We start from the raw sequence: 22,327 nt of genomic DNA, 5'->3' as shown, positions 1-22,327 counted from the left end.
CTGACACACACACACACACACACACACACATTAATTGAACAACAAGCACCAGGGCAGCATCACACCAGTGCTGTAAACTGACACCACAAACATCATAGTTGTTGATAACAAACATTTTATTGTAAACTCATAATACGTAACAAGTGATAACGTGAAAATGTTAATGTAAAAACATAATATGTAACGTGATAACGTAAAAAGGTGTTTTTACAGTATCAGTCTCTGCTGCCCCCTGCTGGACTGACCCGTTCACACTCACTCTTCTTAGAGAAGAAAGGTTTGCTGTTGAACGGCCTCGTCGAGGTCGGCCGCAGGTTCAGAGGTCGAAGGTCGCTGAGGTCGCAGTCGCAGGCGTCCGCGTCACGCTGGTATAGCTGAGACTTCATGCTGATTGGACGCTGAAGTCGAACAGCGCCCCTCTGGAACCTCTTTGCCCCGCCCCCTTCGTTCTTGCACTTGAAGAGACGCAGTTTCCCCGTAGCGTCTTCCACACACTGCCACTTCTGCACACACACACACAACACACTTACTTCATGTCAGTCATTACTTCACTTATTTTTTACATGTAGACAAGTGTTGTTGTTTTTTTTGTTTGTTTGTTTTTTTAAATTAAGTTTTTGGCATTTTTCAGCTTGTGAATATTAATAATAATGTGAATAATGTGAATATTTTGGAGTTTCTTTGCTCTTTGCTCTATAAAACAAAGAAATCATTCAAACTGAATTATTTTGCTTTGTGGACAAAGACAAGACATTGTCTGAATTACTGAGTAACAATCATGTATTAACAGGATTTTTGTATTTTTAGAACATTTTGTCGCATGTCATTGAAACATTACAACATTTTCTTATAGATTATTTTTAGATTTTGTAATTTGTATTGTATCAATCAACCACTTAATTAATTGTCAACTATTTTGATAATTGATCAATCTGTTTGAGTGGGGTTTTGAATAAAGTTGTGTGATTTTTCAGCTTCTTAAATGTGAATATTTTCCATTTTCTTTGCTTCGCATAACAAAAGAAATCATTAAAGTTGAATAAATTCCAGGTTTGACAAACACATTGAGAAAAGTCCTAGTAGACATTATTCATATTAAATGGTTTTAATAATAATGGTTAGCCCGTGACGCGTTTATGTCATTTTTGAACGTGACGTCACTCTCACTTTTGACTTTCGTTGTGAACGTAAACGCAGCGCTAACTCCTGAAAGACACGCCCATTGTGACGCAGGCGTGAAACTGAGGACAGAGTGTGTCTTCGTTCTCAGCTACGACAGAGCGACAAATGTCTATCACACACAGTGTTTAACACACACTGCTGCGACTGCTTAGACTAATAAGCTGCTCTGAGGGTTCATGTACAAGTGTAATTAACCTGAAACACACACACACACACACACACAGAGTTTAGATTCTGGTCACGTCTCGTCTTCAGCACGCTGCTCGTCTCTGCTGTTATTGTCGTATCTTTGAGGACACGACGTCTGTCTCTCGTCTCTAATCTTCTCTGTGTGTTTGTTGCACAGAAGCTGTTTATAATCACTCTCATGAGCACATTTAAATTCAATTTCATGGAAACTACATTAAATATTGGACAGGGCAAAGATCCACTGTGGCGCCCCCTTTTATTTTCAAAGAATGACTACTAAAATGAAAGATAAAATAAAATGTGTATTTTATTTTGAAAGAATGACTACTAAAATGAAAGATAACAAACGTGTATTTTATTTAGAAAGAATTACTACTAAAATGAAAGGTATCAAGAAAAATGTGTATTTTATTTTGAAAGAATGACTACTAAAAGGAAAGATAATACAAAATGTGTATTTTCTTTTGTAATAATAATTACTAAAAAAAAAGATAACACAGAAAAGTGTATTTTATTTTGAAAGAATTACTACTAAAATGAAAGATAACATGTATTTTATTTTGTAATTGCGTCCGTAACAGGAGCTCAGGACAAAAACATTCGTTTTTCTGTCCAATCACAGTGAAGAACACTCAGGGGTGAATAAAATGAGCGTACCTGTCCCGTCTGCTGACATGGCGTCTGGTACTCGGCTCGCTGACACAGGTCTTTGACTCGTTGGTGTTTGGGCAGGAAGTTCTCCTCCTGCGTCACTTCCTTTCCCTCCACGCGCTGGTGAAGCAGTTTCCTGTTCATGGTGAAAAACAAAGTTTGACTTCTTCTTGTTATTGCTAACATTTTTTACAACAGCTGGAAGAACCTGAATTAATTTTGTAATAATAGCTACTAAAATGAAAGAGAACCTACAAATGTGTATTTTATTTTGAAAGAATTACTGTAAAAAGAAAGATTATATAAAATGTGTTTTTATTTTGAAAGTATTACAACTAAAATGAAAGATAACATAAACACATGTAATTTATTTTGACAGTATTACCACACAATAGAAAGATAATATATTATTTTGAAAGAATTACCACGAAAAAGATAATATAAAATGTGTACAGTAATTTATTTTGAAAGAATGACCACGCAAAAGAAAATTAATAAAAGAAAGATAACATAAAACATGCATTTTATTTTGAAAGAACTAAAACGAGAAGATGTTTTTTATAACTATTAAAACAGTAATTTAACATTGTTTTTATTTAAAACCAAACAGGAAGTAGTGCGTGTGTTACCCTCTCTCCACCAGGAATGAGTCTCTCCACAACTTTGGCTTCCTGTTCACCTGGAACCTGAAGAAGAAGAAGAAGAAGAAGAAGAAGATGATGAAGAAATTGTTATTTATTGTGTGAATAATTCAACTTTAATGTGTAATGACTTATGATTATAAACGAATGAAGTCTCAGTGGTGTGTGTGTGTGTGTGTGTGTGTGTGTGTGTGTGTGAGCACCTGTTAGCAGTTTTGTCCGTGTCCAGCAGAGACAGAATCGACTTCCCGTCCATGTCTGCAGGCGTATCCAGGCCAGCGATGTCCAGGATGGTAGGAGCCAGATCAATGTTCAGAACCATGTGAGGGTTTCTGACACACACACACAAGCATGCACACACACACACACACACACACACACTACTGTTCACTATTTTGCAGCAGTCTCTCTCTTTGTCTCCCCACACCAAACCTCATAGAGAAAATCAGTGATTTTAACACCACACACAGGAGTTGTTGATCCACTGCTGTCTTCATCACTAAGTTCTAATGTCTTGTGACTTTGGCATTTTAAAGCCTTCATTCAGATTGACCTCAGTGACACAAAGTGACCACACGAGGCAGCAGAGGACCAGCAGCTCCTGTGTCCCCGTGAGCTAAAATCACTGATTTTCTCTATGAGGTTTGGTGTGGGAGAGTGAGTGGTTTACAAACTTCAGTTTCCTGTCTTAAGTCTAAGACTTAAACTGATGCAGATTTTATGAGTCTTTTGTTAAATGGATAAATCCAGTGTGTGTGTGTGTGTGTGTGTGTGTGTGTGTGTGTGTGTGTGAGTGTGCCTCATCAGCAGGGGGCACTCACAGCACACACACACTTTGGAAAACCCTGAATTATAATTATAAACAGTGTGATGTTGTTTGGACTTGAACACGCACACACACACTTCCTGTGTGAACTCATGATCAACTCGTGGAACAGCTCATTTTAATCTACTTTACCAGGAAAACACACACACACACACACAGGCCTGACAAACACACTAACATATGATCTGCTTACAAGGTAATGTGTGTGTGTGAGTGTGTGAATCTGTGTGTGTGTGTGTTCTCACATGCTGCCTTGCTCCACGTTTGGTCCTCTGATATAAAACGGGACTCTGATGTCAAACTCGTAAGGCATTGATTTTCCTGGAAAAAAACAAAGATAATGAAATGTTCATGTTTTAATTTAAATTAATTATCATGTTCAAATGAATAAAAGTGATTTCACTCAAAGCTCCGCCCATTAAACCCAAACACAGTTTCACACTAAAAACACGTTCATTTCTCACCTTTGACGAGGCCAAACTGTCCGATGTGGTAGCCGTGGTCAGACGTGTAGATGATGTAGGTGTTTTCTAACTCACCTGTCTCCACCAGCATGTTGTACAGCTGACACACACACACACACACACACACAGAAACACTTTCGCCTTAAGGCTTTATGTTTTCATGACAGTTTAATTATAGCAGAGATAAACGTGTGTGTGTGTGTGTGTGTGTGTGTGTGTGTGTGTGTGTGTGTGTACCTTCTCCACACTGTCGTCCACCGACAGCAGCGTCTGCAGTCGTTTCCTCTGCAGCATGTTAGTGAACTCCATGTGAATGGGTTTCATTGGACCAGTGTAACGCATGATCCAGTGTTTGTCTGTGTTTGGAGCGTAATTATAACTGGGAGTTCTGAAGAGGAGAAACAGGAGGTCTGTTACCTTCTGTCCACACATGTCGTCTTAATCCTGATCTAAATGAACGTTGTTCAGAAATGTTGTTTTCTGAAAAATTGTTCAAGCCAGAGACAAAATGAGATGAGATAAAATATGATGAAAAAAGATAGAAATGAGATGAGATCATGGACATTTACAGAGTCACAGCAGCAAACACAGATAAAGATAATAAACATGTGTTTTATCACCTGTGAATGTAAAGTATAGACAGACAGTGAGTAATAATGAGGTCAGACTGCAGAGAACAGTGTCATGTGGGAGGAGATTATCAGTCTGCTTCATCTTCATCATCATCAGCATCACAAAATCCCCTAACGTTGAAAAAATAAAAAGATTTGCCTGCAGTCTGAATCAAACTGTTCATCCATTCGCACACACACACACACACACTCATGCAGCATCTAACTGCACAATGACACATATTCACACTCTGCTGCACAGTCATGACTGGAATCAAACCCCCAACACTACAGTTACTAGACAACCTGCTCTACCCACTGATCCACAGTCGCCCCCTGTAAAACTACCACATCTCTTCACATTAAAGGTTAATAATAAACGTTATACATATTAAAATGAGAAAGTGTCTCCACATCATGAGTAATGACTGAGTCACAGTGTGTGTGTGTGTGTGTGTGTAATGAATGACTCCAATCAGCTGACTCATTTACTCTCTGCTCTCAGCTTCATAATTAAATTCCTTCGCCGGGACAGAAATAACCTGAAACGCGTTTCTAAAGGTTCTCTGTGACTGAACATGTGGAAACATCTGCATCTGCTCGTCACACAGCTGTAAACATCAACACATCACAACATACATGAGTGCAAACAACAAGAATAAATAAACACAAACACAAACTGACCCTGATCACAAACTGTACGACAGGACACAGGTGTTTCTCAAGCTGCTGTCAGTGATTCACTTTAGTTAAACAGCTCTTTATTCTGATCTTTGGCCAAACGTGTGGGAGGAGAAAGCTAATGACAACAACGTTGGTTAAAGGGTAGTCAAAAGTTAGCTAAAAGAAAGCTAAAAGTACACCAAAATATAGCTTTAAGTTATCCAAAATACTCTACCAGCTAGCCATAACATATTGAAGAAGAAAGCAAAATATTATTAAATGTTATCCAAAGGATAGCTAAAGGGTTAGCTAAAGGATAGCTAAAGGGTTAGCCAAAACATGGCTACACATAGACAAAAGGATAGCAAAAGCAATCCAAATTCAAAACAACAGAAACAGACAATTTTAGCTAAACGATATCTAAAAGTATAGGGTTAGCCAAAAATGAGCTAAAAGTTGGGCAACACATATAGAAGAGTAAACCAAAAAGATGACTGAAGGTTAGGCAAAAGACAGCTTAAAACAAGCCAAAACTGTGCAAAAAAAGACAGTCAAAGTCTAGCTAAAAGTAAACCAAAAGATATCTAAATGTAAACAAATGATATCCAAAAGTTAGCTTAAACTTATCCAACAATTATCTAATAGTTAGCCAAAAACAATATCAAAAATTAAACCAAAGGATGACTAAATGTTAGTAAAATTATAGCTAAAGAGTGAGCAAAAATTCAACTTATAGTTAAAGGTGAGCAGAAAGATATCAATAAGTGAACCAGAGTTAGCCAAAAGTTAGCTAGACGTTAGTTAAAAGATAGCAATAATTAAGACAAAACTTAGCAAAAACACAGTCAAATTATATCCAGAAGTTTAAGTGTCATGTTTACACTTTAAACCTGTGGTTTCTGTGTTTTTTTAGTTTCACAGCAGTTGACTGAGTTCAGATGGATTATAGAGCTTTAGTGTGTGTGTGTGTGTGTGTGTGTGTGTGTGTGTGTGTACATACATGTGCTGTGATGCGTTGGCGAAGGCCGTGCTGTACTGTGGCGCCGAGTCTTCAGGTCCGTGTGGAGCCGCGTGACTCAGAACCATCAGAACCGGACGATGAGGGTAAACTCTCTTTGATGAGCGGAAATATCGGACAGACTCGGCTGTGATGAGGTCAGTCAGGTAGTCCTGGCAACGCACACACACACACACGTTGACTTCAGTTAGTGACATTAATGTAGATGTTAGAGGAACTTCAGGGAGTTCAGTTCATAAAGAATTAAATACTGAGACACACTGTGTCACAGGGAGGAGAGTGGGGGATGTTTCTGTTTATGGCAACGACAGACAGGAAGTGAGTTGATGGGTCGTCAAAAGTAAAGTTTGCTAAAAGTAAACCAAAACATAGCATAACAGGAATCTAAATGTTATCTTAAAGTTAGCCAAACTGCAGCTAAATGGTTAGCTTAAAGATATCTAACACTAAACCAAAGAAGACTAAAAGATAACTAAAGAGTTAGCCAAATTAGTCAAATTATAGCTAAGGTGAACTGAAAGACCACAGTTAGCCAAAATATAGATTAAGGGTTAGCCAAGAGTTAGCTAAAAGATAGCTATAAGTAAGACAAAACTTAGCTACAAGTGAGCCAAAAAAATCTAAAAGTGAACTAAAAGATAGCCAAACATTAGCTAAAGAATTAGCCCAAAGATGGCTCAGAGTAAACAAAAACAGATTCCTGTTCACCTGTGGATACTGAGCTCCGTGTTTCTCTCGGACTCCGTTGCGACTCATCGTGTAATTGTAGAAGCGACTGTTCTTCACCAGACCGAGCCACTCTCTCCACCCGGCCGGGACGTACGAGCCGTTATACTCGTTCAAGTACTTCCCGAAAAAGGCTGGAGAGAACACACACACACGCACACACACACACGCACACACATTAATTAAAATAATAAATAATAAAAATGTCCCACAGCTTTGATGCTGTTTGCACAAGAGACATCGGTAGAAATGTGACAAATATAAAATATATCACAAAACGAGCCACTTCAGAAACATCACTGATGTTTCTATAATCACTTTAAAACAAAACAAACATCTTACCTTAGAATAAGACTTTTAAACGTACGTCAGACAAGGGCCTTTCTTTACAAGGGCGGCCATTTTGTAGCGCAAACAAAGCAGTCAGATCTGTGTGTGTGTGTGTGTGTGTACCTGTCCTGTATCCAGTGTTATTGAGGTAGACCCCAAAGGTCCGTGGCTCGTGCTGCCGTTGCCATGACAACGAGGAACAGTTCTCGTTGTTGGTGTAGGTGTTGTGATTGTGGACGTACCTAAGGACCAAAAACACAACATCAGTGTGTGTGTGAAGGTCAGAACACGAGTGAATAGCAAACTCAGAAGATCGTTCACGTTGTTTTTCACGTACTTTCCCGTGAGCATGCTCGAACGTGAAGGACAGCACATGGGCGTGGTCACAAAGGCGTTGGAGAAGGAAGTCCCGCCCTCCTCCAAGATGCGCCGAGTCTTATTCATGGCCTGCATCGATCCTGCACACACACACACACCTGTTTCAGTTGTGCGACTAAATTCCATTTACGTCGGAAGTCGGACAAAGTAGAAAATTCACATATCTGTACTTTGTTATTTATATTTACTCCACTACATTTCCTCTAACTCTCTTTGTTCCTTGTTGGTATTATGGTCTGTATTACATGATGAGTTGCTTTACACTACAGTTTTCATCCATTCACACACTGCAACATGGGCTCAAGTGTCTTTGCTCAAGGACACATGTAGACGAGCAGAGCCAGGAATTGAACACACAACCTTCCAGTTGAAAGACAACTGGCTCTACCACTGAGTCACCACGGCTCAATCGTAAATCCTCACTTAAGTAGCTTTTATATCAGAAAATGACTTCAATGCTTAAGTAAATGTCATAAACAAGAGTTTTACTGACTACACTTTACTATAAAAAGTAGTTTTACTGCAGTATTATTGTGACTGAAGTTTTTACTTTAACATTTTTATTGGCAGTAATTGTAAAATCGTCACTGACCGAGCTCCATGTCCTGGTCGTCCGTCAGAATCAGGATGATGTTTGGACGGATGTTGCGCCGGTCTCTCTGGAGGCGAGGCTTCAGACGCTGGAAGTGGGCGTCGCCGAGCACCACAGAGACGAACAGGAAGAGGAGGAGGAGTCGGCCCGCCATGGCCACCGACTCCCCCCGGAAAATTCAACCACTCAACTGCTCAACACGAGGATTCTCAACTTCTGTAAAAACAAAGAAACAAAGAAAAACAAATGAAAAACATGTTTCATGTTGACGACCATGTTTGGTCACGTCCTGTTGTCACTCTGACTCAGTCTCATCTCACACATTAATGTTTATTATTATTGTTATTATTATTATTATTGTTATTCTTCTTATTATTATAATAATAATAATAATAATAATAATAATAATATTGTTATTAATTCAATTCAATTTCAATTCAATGAGAATAATGTTATTGATTTTAATTTTGAAAGTGACTCGGTTTCTATGAGCTGCATGTTGAGATACAGCAAAAATGAACAAGACCCGTGCTGGATTCAGACCAACTGACCACTCACTCTCCCACACCAAACCCAGCAGACGGCCAGCAGCTCCTGTGTCCCCGTGAGCTAAAATCACTGATTTTCTCTATGAGGTTTGGCGTGGGAGAGTGAGTGGTCGCCTGTCATCGTCGCGGCCCCTCCTCCATCTACCTGCTCATTAACATTCATGAGTGGACATAGAGCTGCTGTTCCATCAGAGCAGGAACATGTGGCAGGGAAAATAAATGAAAAGGTCAGAGGTCAGCTCATTACTTCCCAACAAGTAGCAGACACAATGTAAATGCAGCGGTTACCATGGTAACAGGTTAACTCTTTCCACTGGCTTCAGAGAGAGCAGACTCTGGTCTGCATCGCGTCTGTCACACACACACACACACACACAGACAGATCAATAATGTTTGCCAATACTCTTCATTTCTCTCTGATCAATGACTCTGCTGATATTTCCTGTCTCTTATCAATAAACGTATCAGCAGATATTTACTGTCGCAATCAATCTTTTTCTCACGTCCATAAATCTGCCCTGAAAGTCTCTATTTACAGAATCTGCTTGATTGTCCTCAGTGAAACTGTGACTCAGTGACAGTTGTTTTTCAAAATGTTGAATCACTGTAAACGCGAGATGCTTTTACTTCATTCAGCTTCATTAAACACGGCCGACACCATGTGATGTCGCCACCTCTGATGTGAACTGTCATTGACGTCAATAATAAAAAAAACCTATCTTACAGAATCTGCTTGTGAATTTTGTCAATTTAAGAATGTCCTCAGGAAAACTGTGAATCAGTGACAGGTTACCTTTAAAAATATCAAATCGCTGAAAATAGAAGCTGCTTATACTTCATTCGGCTTCTTTAAAATACCACAACATTTGAAATAATCTCTTTTAATCTCTTTTCACTGTGACTCAGTGACAGTTGTAAAATAATTACATCACAGGAGCTGCTTTCAGTTAATTCAGCTTCTTTAAACACGGACCAAAACTAAAGATAATTTCCTTTAAGAAAGTAAATGACACATAAGAGGAGAATTATGTGAAAAGATCTAACTGTAGAGATTAAAGACAATCACATAATCTCTCATCTGAAAACACACACAGAGTTTTGATTCCTGTTAATTACATCTCTGGTCTAATTAACGTCCATAAATCTGTGCTGAAGTTCTAGTGGAAAGATCCCGACTGCAGAATCTGCTTGAGAATCTTGTCATTTTAAGGTTTTCCGCAGTGAAACAGTGACTCAGTGATAGTTTAGCGTTAAAAGCATTAAATCACTGTAAACATGAGCTGGACAACTCCCAGAAACACCCTGGGAGATAAAGTGTAATTACATTATATGAGGGTGTTTGAGTCCACGATGCCTTCAGGGACTGCTACGAGTATTTGAACAGAAAGACGATTAAAGCTTGGGTCAGTGATTGTGGAAAAGCTCACATCGTTCGTCTCGTCGCTGCTTTTCATCATGTGAGTAAATGTGTGTGTATGTGTGTGTGTGTGTATGTGTGTGTGTGTGTTTGTGTGTGTGTGTGTGTGTGTATGTGTGTGTGTGTGTGTGTGTGTGTGTGTGTGTGTGTGTGTGTGTGTGTGTGTGTGTATGTGTTGATCTGTGAGTTTCACACTGAGATTCTCTCACATTTATCGACATCATCGTTGGCTGCTCTGCTGCCCCCTGGTGTTTGTTTGTTCACACAAAGAAAAATAAAGTAGTACTACTGCAATACTGCAATAATACTGTAGTACTACGGTAATACTATAATAATACTGTAGTACTACTGCAATACTATAATAATACTGTAGTACTACTGCAATACTGCAATTCTATAATAATACTGTAGTACTACTGCAATACTATAATACTACTGTAGTACTCCTGCAATACTATAATAATACTGTAGTACTACTGCAATACTGCAATTCTATAATAATACTGTAGCCCTACTGCAATACTATAATAATACTGTAGTACTACTGCAATACTATAATAACACTGTAGTACTACTGCAATACTATAATACTGTAACACTGTACAGTTGTATTACTGCTGTAGTACAGTTGTAGTACTGCTGTAGTACAGTTGTATTACTGCTGTAGTACAGTTGTAGTACAGTTGTATTACAGTTGTAGTACTGCTGTAGTACAGTTGTATTACTGCTGTAGTACAGTTGTAGTACTGCTGTAGTACAGTTGTATTACTGCTGTAGTACAGTTGTAGTACAGATGTAGTACTGCTGTAGTACAGTTGTATTACTGCTGTAGTACAGTTGTATTACAGTTGTAGTACAGTTGTAGTACAGTTGTAATACTCTCTCACTCTCTCTCTCTCTCTTTCTCTCCTACCTCGTTCGTCCTCATGCTGTGTTGCTCTCTCTCTCTCTCTCTCTCTCTCTCTCAGGTTCAGTCTGACGCTTCACTGGTTGTTACCACGGCGGCAGACATGGTCACAATCTCCGTAGCAACGGTTGCTCGACGACTGCTCACTCTACACTGCTGTAAGAACAGCTGAGCTGCTGCTCACCCTCCTCTCTCTCTCTATCACTTTCTCCTTTTACACCTTCCATCAGCTCCTCCCTCTACACTCTCTCTCTCTCTCTCCCTCTCTCTCTCTCACACACACTCCCTCTCTCTCTCTCTCTCTCTCTCTCTCACACACTACACTCTCTCTCTCACACACTACACTCTCTCTCTCACACACTCCCTCTCTCACACACACACTACACTCTGTCTCACACACACACACACATACTCCCTCTCTCACATGCACTCCCTCTCTCTCTCCCTCCGAGGCCGGCTCTACGCAGGGGCAAGAGGGGGCAGAGCCCCCTTAAATAAATGTCTTGCCCCCTCAAATCGAAATTTTGGAAGTTGAGAAAGCACATTTTAATATACTCACACAATTATTATACATTATAAGTTGACAAAATAATCTGCAGTAGCGGAAAAATCCGCCGACAAAGGGACACACACGATAAAGTGTCGGCTTCCCTCTCATGTCTCTGTCCCTCCGCTGTGCTTGTATTCACAGGCTGCGCAGCACAGACACACACACACGCACACACCCCACAGTATGAAATGAGCCAAGACGTAGCCTGACAGTTTGTGCCACAGAGTGGGTTAGACTTTGAAGGAGCAGCGTTACAAGCACAGAGATGAGTGCCCATGTCCACTGCATGTGACAAACTGAAGACAAGTGACCTGTGTCTGACGGTCCCCTACGTAAAGCCCCGCCCCAGGCTGTAGTTGTGTACTGGTTTTTTTTATAATCACAGCGGTTTTTATTGACTATAGTGTGTGAAGTCCTATTTTAGGTTAACATTTATTTGAGAATTAGGCCATCCACTTAAGATAAATGTTATGTTGTTGGTTGATAAAATCTGGATGAAGGATGTTTTATTTTATTTTATTTTATTTCATTCATTTATTTTATTTTTATTTTTCAGTTCCCCCCCTGAGGGATTGCCACATTATTGTGGTCAGGGGGGTTGCGTGCCTCAGTGACCTTAAGAGCTATACCAGCAGGAGCTTAGTCTTCAGGTGGGACACCCAAGTTGGACAGGTCTGAAGGTAGAGGCCTGACAAAGTGCAATTCACTTCTCCAGGTTGGGGTTGGACACATAGACCCCTTTCAATGAAGAACGCATTGTTACTATAAGCACAGAATAAAAAGTGCTGGAGCATGATGTGTACACATGATGCCCTCTTCACATTTCTGACTGCCCCTTCATATATGCCTGCCTAGAACCGGCCCTGTCTCCCTCTCTCTCTCACACACAACACTCCCTCTCTCACACACACACACTCCCTCCCTCTCTCTCTCCCTCTCTCTCTCACACACTCTCTCTCTCACACACTACACTCTCTCTCACACACACATACTCCCTCTCTCACACACTACACTCTCTCACACACACACTCCCTCTCTCTCCCTCTCTCTCTCACACACTCCCTCTCTCTCTCTCTCTCTCACACACACTCCCTCTCTCTCTCTCACACACACACTCCCTCTCTCTCACACACACTCCCTCTCTCTCTATCGCTCTCCCTCTTTATCTCACACACTCCCTCTCTCTCACACACTACACTTTCTCTCTCACACACACTCCCTCTCTCACACACACTCCCTCTCTCACACGCACTCCCTCTCTCTCCCTCTCTCTCTCACACACTCCCTCTCTCACACACTACACTCCCTCTCTCACACGTACTCCCTCTCTCTCTCTCTCCCTCTCTCTCTCTCTCTCACACAACACTCTCTCTCACACACTCCCTCTCTCTCTCTCTCTCTCTCTCTCTCTCTCTCACACACTCCCTCTCTCTCCCTCTCTCTCTCACACACTCCCTCTCTCACACACTACACTCCCTCTCTCACACGTACTCCCTCTCTCTCTCTCTCTCTCCCTCTCTCTCTCACACACAACACTCTCTCTCACACACTCCCTCTCTCTCTCTCTCTCTCCCTCTCCCTCCCTCTCTCTCTCACAGATGACATCACGCCTGATGGAGGACAAGACGAGACTGAGGAGACGACAACTTTGACATGGAGCAGAAACATTTCCTCCTGTAGAGGGCAGCACTGTGCTTCTCAGTGTTCAGTCTGCCAGGAATTATTAAAGCCCACATAGACCAGAAGCTCCAATTAACGCTGCGTTTGTGTGTGTATCTGCGTCATTACCTCGTTTATGAAACCCTAAAGTTTCAGAACAAACAGTTCAGCCACTGCTGAGAAAATAGTGTTGTATTGTTTTCCTGGGCTCTGCGAAGCGGATCGGCACTTCCTTAATTTGATGTCGTCATCAGAAATCCTCACCACTCCTCTCACCGCCGTAGGCACATCCGGTTGCGTACATTCAACCACAGAAGAAGAAGAACTACTCTCGTTGTAGCTGCTGAGATGCAGAGCATCCACCATGCCAGAGGGGGAGCTGTGTATCTGAGAGCTAGCCTATCTATTATGTCACTTCCAGGTACCTGGCCAATCACAGGACAGTGGGAAAGCTCTCGTTGACTGGCCAATCACAACACAGTCCACATTCTGGGGGTGTGGTTTTGGTCTGAAACAGCGCGGCTGACGAGAGCGTCAGTGAGGAGATATTTTGATCGGCTCGTTTGCAGCGATTAGGAGGTTTTTAACCATGAAAACAAGTTAATATATGTAAGTAGACCTCCATAACTAACATATATGTGTGATACAAGCATTCTATGTCGCCTTTAAGGGATGAAGAATTCACTCTCCCACACCAAACCCCATAGAGAAAATCAGGGATTTTAACATCACACACACGGGAGTTGTTGATCCACTGCTGCCTCCATCACTAAGTTCTAATGTCTTATGCTGTTAATTCGGCATTAAAATCCTTCATTCAGGTTTAAATCAGTGACACAAAGTGACCACACGAGGCAGCAGAGGACCAGCAGCTCCTGTGTCCCTGCAAGCTAAAATCAATGATTTTCTCTATGAGGTTTGGTGTGGGAGAGTGAGCGGTTAACAAACTTCAGTTTCCTGTTGGAAAAGTCTGGCTAGCAAAAAAACGCTGTAGGAGGATGAAGACTGGGACAGTTTCCAGGTCCAGGTCTACTGACAGACAAGAGTCAGTGAGGCGCCGTGGAAACAAGATCCACAGAGAGAGAGGGGGAGAGGAGGGGAGGGAGAGAGAAGCCCACTGGGGCTCTGGCATCATTCTGGCTGTGTGTGTGTGTGTGTGTGTACACCTCCTGCTGTGAGCTGTGTTGCCAGCATCAGGCCGAACTAATCAGTTAGCGTGTTAGCTGCGGCACTGTTTGACCTTTTGACCTCTGACTGCTCTGACTGACATTAAATTGTGAACAACAGCAAAAACAAAAACACGCACACACACACAGCTGTAACCATGGATACAGATGAGAAACACTCTTCAGTGTTTGTGTTTTCATGATGGACAAAGACCTTGCATTTGTGTGTGTGTGTGTGTGTGTGTTTGTGTGTGTGTGTTACCTCATGCAGCTCTGGAGAGTAAACAATGTTCAACTTGGACCTGAAAAACAAAAAAAGAAAAAAAACATTGAGTAAACGATGTAAAAATGATGTAAACGCCCTGTTAGCTGCCTGTTAGCTGCCTGTTAGCGCCCCCTTGTTGCTGCATGCTTGGTTTTTAGTTACAAACTCACTGCTACATGTTAGCCCAAGGAGAGTCGACTTTACTTGTGATCAAACGACCACAGTCACATGACTTGAACAGCAAGATACACATGAATGAGTGAAATAAATGAGTAACTACAGTCGACTTTAACCTGCAGGAAAGGTCAGAGTGACTCTGTGGTCAGTCAGATGTCACCATGGCAACAACTGCTGCTCATCCTTAAATTGTGTGTGTGTGTGCGTGTGTAATTACTCCGGTGAGGAGCTGAGCCAAAAATGCAGGTCTTTGAACACACACACACACACACACACACAGTTTGACATTCATGACTTGAGGGGACATAGTATTGACTTACATTCATTTCCTGGAGACTTACTCTAACCGTAACCACAATTACTACTGGCCTAATCCTAATTCTAACCCTAACCTCAACCTAACCTTAAAACATATCTTCACCTTAAAATGTAGTCATTTACATTATGGGGACTTGATGTTTGTCCCCACAAGGAAGACAAGTCCCCATCATGTGACTGTGTGAACAGGTTTAGGTCCCCACAACATTAGTAATACCTGGACACACACACACACACACACACACACGTAGAGTAATGGAACAGTAAATCAATGAGGTGACAGGAAGTTTGTGAGGCTCACAGGAAATTGAGGATCTCAGCAGGTGACTGCACCACAGTGTGTGTGAGTGTGTGAGTGTGTGTGTGTTTCTTATTAAAATCAAACTTCTTGTCATAAATGTGAAGAACGTGACGTATAGCGCTGCATCGTCAGCGTCTACAGAGACGATGAACTACTGAGGTATCTGCCAGTTTCAACCTAAACTCACTGTGTGTGAGTGTGTCTGAGTGTGTGTGTGTAACAAATTAATATTCATTATCGATTCATCTGATGATTATTTTCTCATTTACTAGATCAATGGTTTGGCTCAGAGACAACGATTGAGTTTGAGTTTCTTTGTTACAAAAAGCAAAGAAAGCAGAAAAATATAGTCGCCAATGAATTAGTAATGAATGAATTAATAACGGATGACTCAATGAAACACCATCATGACAGATCAATATGGAAACAAACAACTGATCACAATGTGTATAAATATCAAAAGTGTCGGTGAGCAGCTACCGTGGAGACAACTGACACCTTTAATTCCCGCAGAGAAAAATGGAGAATAAATCACATTTTACTGTTCCAGTGTGTGTGTGTGTGTGTGTGTGTGAGTCACACAGTGCTGCCTCCTACTGGTGACTGTGGCTAACTTAAAGCTAACACTAAGCTATGTTGTGGCTAACTTATAGCTAAAGTCTTGACTGTCATTTAGCTAACTTTTGCTCGGGGAAAACATTTTGTTAAGATCTTTCTTTGCTTACTGTAGCTAACTCTTAACCAACTTAAGTCTATGTTTATTGGTATATTTTAGTTATTGGCTCTTGATAACGAGCAATCTCTTTTGCTTACTTTTGGCTAATATTTAGCTCTTTTAAGTAACTTTCAGGTCTCTTTTCATTAACTTTTGGCTAACGTATGGCTAAAGTGCAGCTATGTTGTGGCTAACTTTTTTTTGGCAAACTAATAACTAATAATTTTAACACTTGACTGTCAATTAGCTAACTGTTAGGAATCTTTTGTGCAACTTTTTGCTAACGTCTGACAACGTTTTGACAAACTTTGTCAACTGTTCACTTTCAGCTCTGTTACCTAACACTAAGCTATCATTTTCTCCTTTGAATAATTTATTTTTTGCTAACCTCAGCTTTGACCATCTTTTGACTAACTTTTAGCTAACGCTAACCCAGGGGTCTCAAAGTCACATGACCTTTAACATCTAGTTTGCTCAGGAGTGAAAAAAAAAGGTCAAACCTTTTAGGAAAAAGGACGTAGTGGTGAAAGTGTTTCAGAGTGGACAAGTCTGTCCTCTCTCTGTGTGTGTCCCTGAGGGGACATTTCATTTGTCCTCCACAGGGGGCAACATTTCTCTTCTCTATTTATTCATCTGTTTTTCTATGGTTGCAAACAGCTTCAGGCTGTTTGACGTTACACTGGACTCCTCCTCACCCGTCCTCCACCTACACCTGGTCACCCGCTGACCTGCACCCAGGAGAGCTCAGTGTGTGTGTGTGTGTGTGTGCAGCTGTTTGGCTCGGAGCAGCAGCAGCAGCTGCTTCCTAACTGTGAATCATTGCGTTACTTTTTTTGTTTTCATTTTCTCCGCCTGAACGTTGTCGCTGAGTGACCACAGATCGACTCACTCTGACCTCTGACCTCAGTGCTGTCACTGACCTGCTGTGAAGCCTGGAGCACAGAGAGGAAAAGGTTCTGAGTTTAGAGCTGAGTTTTCCTTCTTCCTTCCTTCTTCACCAATAACTCTGTAAAACTGATTTTAACATTTAAAAAAGACGTGTAATAAAATTTACGTCAGTTTAAATCTGCGATATCTACGTCACATGTTCACGTCTTTATCTTACTGTTACAGACTTTTCCAACAGGAAACTGAAGTTTGTAAAGCACTCACTCTAAATCATTCTGAATGAAAGATTTTAAATGCTGAATTTTACAAAATCAGACATTTGAAGTTAGTGATGGAGGCAGCAGAGGACCAGCAGCTCCTGTGTCCCGCCAGCTAAAATCACTGATGTTCTCTCTGGGCTTTGGTGTGGGAGAGTGAGTGCTTTACAAACGTCAGTTTCCTGTTGGAAAAGTCTGTCTGTTCGTGTTCACTCACATTAATTCACGTCAGATTTTCCCTCTTTAAGTGACGGAACACTACATTTTTCACTTGGTCATCATGGGATGTTGACTTCAGACTGATCATCAGGCTTCAACACATGAAACAAGTGGATGATGATGTGTTCACTGACATTTAAAAACAGTTCACTGTAAAATATTATCCATGAAAGATTAATGTGCTGATCTGCTTCAGACTGTCAAAGAACAACAGCTTCACTCCCTCCATCCATGTCATGTTAACTCCTCCATCACTGTATCACTCCTCCTCCTCCTCCTCCTCCTCCTCCTCCTCTCATCCATCTCCTGAGAAAAGTCATCTTCAATTACTTTGATACAAACTGCAAACAAACAGAGTCAAGACAAAGAGAGAGGGAGAGAGAGACAGCGAGAGAGAGAGAGACAAAGAGAGAGAGAGACAGGGGGGGAGAGAGAGAGAGAGAGAGAGCGGCGGAGAGAGAGAGAGAGAGAGCGGCGGAGAGAGAGAGAGAGAGAGAGAGAGAAGGGAGACTTTCACCTCCTCTCTCTCTCTCTCTCTCTCCCTCCCTCCAGGCAGTTCATCCATCCTTCCTACTCAGAGACAGAAATAGATGACGGAGAGAGAGTGTGATTCTGCAGGGACGTGACCACTGGACACACACACACTTTATATATACAGTATACATATATATATATATATATACATATATGTATATATATATATATATAATGTACATATATATGTATATATACAGTATATATATATATATATACAGTGCGTGGCTGAGCGCAGCCTCGGCTCAGCCATTATGACTGAATATTTAAAAGCTGCTGCTTCACTTTATACTTTAACTTTAACTCTGACGATTTAATGATGTATGTGTATCTGTGTGTGTGTGTGTGAGTGTGTGTGTATGTGTGTATGTGTGCTCTACTTACATATATGTGACTTCATTATTCATCGATCAATCAATATTTTATCTTAACTTCGTCTTTTTGGCATATAAAAAGAATAAAAATATCTTTTGGCTAGCTTTTAAACATGTTTTTGCTAACCTTTAGCTAGGTATGGGCTAACTGTTTTGCTCCTGACAATTCTTTAGGACGCAATGCTATATTTTTGCTACTTACAGAAGAATAAAGAAGAACTTAATTTCATTAATCCCCTTAGGGAAAGTATTCCTCTGCATTTGACCCATCCTAGAATTAGGAGCAGTGAGTAGCGCCCGGGGAGCATTGGGGGTTGGGTACCTTGCTCAGGGGTACCCCAGCCCTTTTTGGCCGGGTGGGGATTTTGAACCAGCAACCCTCCGGTTACAAGTCAAGTTCCCTTTCCACTTGGCCAAGGGCTGCCAACAGCAGAGGCAGAGAGGACCGCCCTCTTTCTGGAGTTCTGGCTCCTGATTGGATAGAGTTTGTTTCAGAGACACATGATCATCGTATTTAACGACATGAAGATGAACTCAACAACGTCAACAGTCAATCAGTCAAAATAAATTCATCTCCTGCTGATTCATTCATGAATTGAGCAAGTGATTACTGTTTTAAATCAGCTGATGCACACACACACATTATTCTTTCCTCTGACTTCAGGGACAATGACAGCACTACACTATAATCTAAGGTCTGACATCAGTGAGCAGCGTGCGATCAATCATGTGGTCAGTTAATCAATGAGTCGGTCCATCAATCACTCTGTCTGTCTGTCTGTCTGTCTGTCCACCTGATGTGCAACGAAAACTGAGAGAGAGACGTCAAGGTGAGATGAGTCTTCTGTCTCATCTCCTCCATGTCTCTCACTGTGTCTCTGCGCAGTGATCAGAAACACATGTGGGAAGAACGCACACACACACACACATATGCATGCACATGCACACGCACACACACACGCACACACACACACACACACAGAAGAATGTGGGGGAGAGCAGGTCATCTGGAGCTGAACCAGAATCTTCTGTTTGTCGAGGCAGAAATACAAACTCACTAACCCTGTTCACACTGGACTTAAAGGCATAGTTTGTGTATTTGAAGAATGTATAGTGACTGTGATGTGAGCAGCGCCCCCTGCTGCTGAGAACCAGCCTGTAACTGCACATGTCTCTCTCTCTGTGTTTCTGTTATGCATAGATCTTGTGTCGCCCGGTGACATTTTTTCCTGCTCTGCTGCTGCATACACAAAAACGTTCCCTCAGTCAGGTCTGAGAGAGTTACGTACTGCAACTTTACATGTATTGTTCAGTGACTTAAATCTGTTTTTCCTCTTCTTCTTGTTGTGTTGAGAGTGAGGCCTCTGCGTGTCAGACTGCTTCTCAGCAGCAGGGGGCGCTCACAGCACATTTAAAAAGACTGAACGACACCTTTAACTGCTGCAATGTTTCTGTTGCAGCCCTGCAGCAGGACTGTGCCCCGGTGAATGTGAATGTAAATGTGTGTGTGTGTGTGTGTGCGTGTGATACACACTCACAAACCGAGGCCATTCCCTTGTTGTGACCCAGTAACAGGAGCCTCACATTCCTGATTAATGATGCAGGTTGGACCCAAACAATGAAAACACACACACACACACACACGACTCTGCATTGACTCCCTCTCACTTAAACAGACTAAACAAAGTCTGATCACTAACCTTAAACATAACCACAATTCTAATCTTAGTCCTAAACTCTAACAGAGGTTTTGCCTCATTAGGACCAGGTTTTGGTCTCCATGAGGACTACTGGTCCTGACAAGGTCAGTGTTTACGACAGAACACACACACACACACGTACACCCAAACATGCAGCGGTGCGTTCAAGGACGTCGTTCCTCTCCCATGCTCATGAACAGATCGTGAATCAGTGAGAACATGAACAAAGGTCGTGACCTTTTACAATGAGTGTTTGTGTGTGTGTGACATGGAGGTGAAGGTTTACTGCCATGAACATTAGAGACGATCACTTTAAAGGGATAGATCATGCTCTTTTTTTTTGAAGTGTGCTGCTGGGGACAACCACTCACTCTCCCACACCAAACCCCACAGAGAAAATCAGTGATTTTAACTTCACACACACAGGAGTTGTTGATCCACTGCTGCCTCCTTCATTCAGTTCAAATGTCTTATTTTAGTGAATTCGGCTTCGTTCAGATTTACCTCAGTGACACAAAGTGACCACACGAGGCAGCAGAGGACCAGCAGCTCCTGTGTCCCTGCAGCTAAAATCACTGATTATCTCTATGGATTTGGTGTGGGAGAGTGAGTGGTTTACAAACTTCAGTTTCCTGTCACATAGAGGTAAACCACTGTGACTCATTTAGCTGAGTGCATTTGAAGGAAGTGAATAAATCAGATAGTGGCGACAGCTCGTCAACATGATGGAAGGGTGCAGGGGGTGGGAGGAGGAGGAGGAGGAGGAGCCGACGTGGAATAAACCCAGAGATTGTAGAGTCAGTTTGTGAAGGTGAGAGCAAAGTGAGTGACAGTGATGTCATCAAACAGAGGACCTCTGTGACCTCAGGTTTAACAAGCACACACACACACACACACATTCTGCTCACGTTCACCTTCAGTCACTCCAGTGAGGTGAGTGAGTGATGATGAATAACAGGAGCAGGAAGAAAAGGAGGAAGAGAGAGAGAAGGAAGAAAGGGAGAGAGCAGAAGAAGAGGAAGAATGATGAAGAGGAGGAATGAAACACGGTGAGCATGTGTAATGAAAAGAAGTCCATGTTGAAGAGACTCCTCCTCCTTCAATTTCCTTCATTCTGTTAGAAAACATGAGCAGAATACTGATGGAGGGATTACACACACACACTCACACACACACACACACACACCGACAGACACACACACACACACACACACACACACAATCTTGCAAGAAAAGTAATGACTTTCTGCCTTCTGTGTGTGTGTGTGTGTGTGTGTGTCTACAGAGACCTGCTCTTGAACCAGGTCTCCAGACTCTCCTGGTTCAGTCTTCAGGTGTAAACACAGTATGTAGCCACACACACACACACACTTCATTTCATGCTTGAGTAAAAACCTCCTCAGTCTCCGTCTTGTTTCTCCTCCTCCTCACCTTCATCTCCTTTCCTCTCTCACTTTCATCATGTCTCCTTGTCTCCTCTCCTCTAAATCTCTCCATGCGTCTTTGTCTTCTTTCCTCTCTCACTTTCTTAATGTCTCCTAAATTTCTCCATATGTCTCTTTGTCTCCTAAATTCTCCATGTCTCCTTGTCTCCTCTCCTGAAATTTGTTTGTTTTTATGCAGAATTTTTTTGATTTCTTTTAAAACAAAACTTGAGACTTTAGTAACTTTCTCTCCTTTGAGGATGAAGATGTTAAAGTTTCTCCTGCTGATGAAACTCAAACCTCTCTCCTCTCCTTCCCTCTCCATGTTTCCTCCTTTCCTCGCCTCCTTCTCCTCCATCCTTGGCTCTGTCTCAGTGAAGGTCACTCGCTCACTAACGATTACCGATTTCATTCATTCTGCTGCAGTGAGGAGGGGGCGGAGCTTTCAGTTTGTGACCTTCACTCTTGACTGAAGGTCATTAAAGAAGGCGTCAGCACCACCGTCAGGCTGCAGCTGTTATTACAGCAACAACAATGACGATATCGTTGGGTAAAAATGTGAAGTTTGTCCTGAGTTAAAGGCACAGTGCATAAAATGTATCACCATTCAGTGTGTGTTGGAGAAGCTGTGTAGCCT

At 41.7% G+C, this 22,327-nt stretch overlaps 1 protein-coding gene across 10 annotated transcripts in view; it reads right to left on the bottom strand.

Annotated features, from left to right (window-relative positions):
• The window catches only part of sulf2b (sulfatase 2b), a 51,134-nt gene that overhangs the window by 5,445 nt on the left and 23,362 nt on the right, over positions 1-22,327 (bottom strand). For 7 of the 10 annotated variants that reach the window (XR_009241722.1, XM_058642824.1, XM_058642831.1 and 4 more), the window contains 13 exons: positions 14,781-14,820; positions 8,272-8,487; positions 7,639-7,759; positions 7,425-7,543; positions 6,954-7,105; positions 6,228-6,397; positions 4,191-4,341; positions 3,954-4,053; positions 3,735-3,810; positions 2,867-2,995; positions 2,652-2,708; positions 2,029-2,158; positions 260-503 (listed from right to left, as the gene is read on the bottom strand). Coding sequence is in view for 9 of the 10 variants with exons in the window: in XM_058642824.1 (XP_058498807.1) it covers positions 260-503; positions 2,029-2,158; positions 2,652-2,708; positions 2,867-2,995; positions 3,735-3,810; positions 3,954-4,053; positions 4,191-4,341; positions 6,228-6,397; positions 6,954-7,105; positions 7,425-7,543; positions 7,639-7,759; positions 8,272-8,425 (1,603 nt within the window). In the remaining variant the exon portion in view is untranslated. Of the gene's footprint in view, positions 1-259; positions 504-2,028; positions 2,159-2,647; positions 2,709-2,866; positions 2,996-3,734; positions 3,811-3,953; positions 4,054-4,190; positions 4,342-6,227; positions 6,398-6,953; positions 7,106-7,424; positions 7,544-7,638; positions 7,760-8,271; positions 8,488-11,149; positions 11,311-14,780; positions 14,821-18,888; positions 19,038-22,327 lie in introns of those variants that run through there. The other 3 variants (XM_058642825.1, XM_058642827.1, XM_058642832.1) reach the window with 3 other exon arrangements.

This window comes from Solea solea, chromosome 11, assembly GCF_958295425.1.
Source record: "Solea solea chromosome 11, fSolSol10.1, whole genome shotgun sequence".
Lineage (NCBI taxonomy): Eukaryota > Metazoa > Chordata > Actinopteri > Pleuronectiformes > Soleidae > Solea > Solea solea.
Note: the sequence above shows the minus strand (reverse complement) of the source record. Positions and strands in the feature narration are given on the sequence as shown.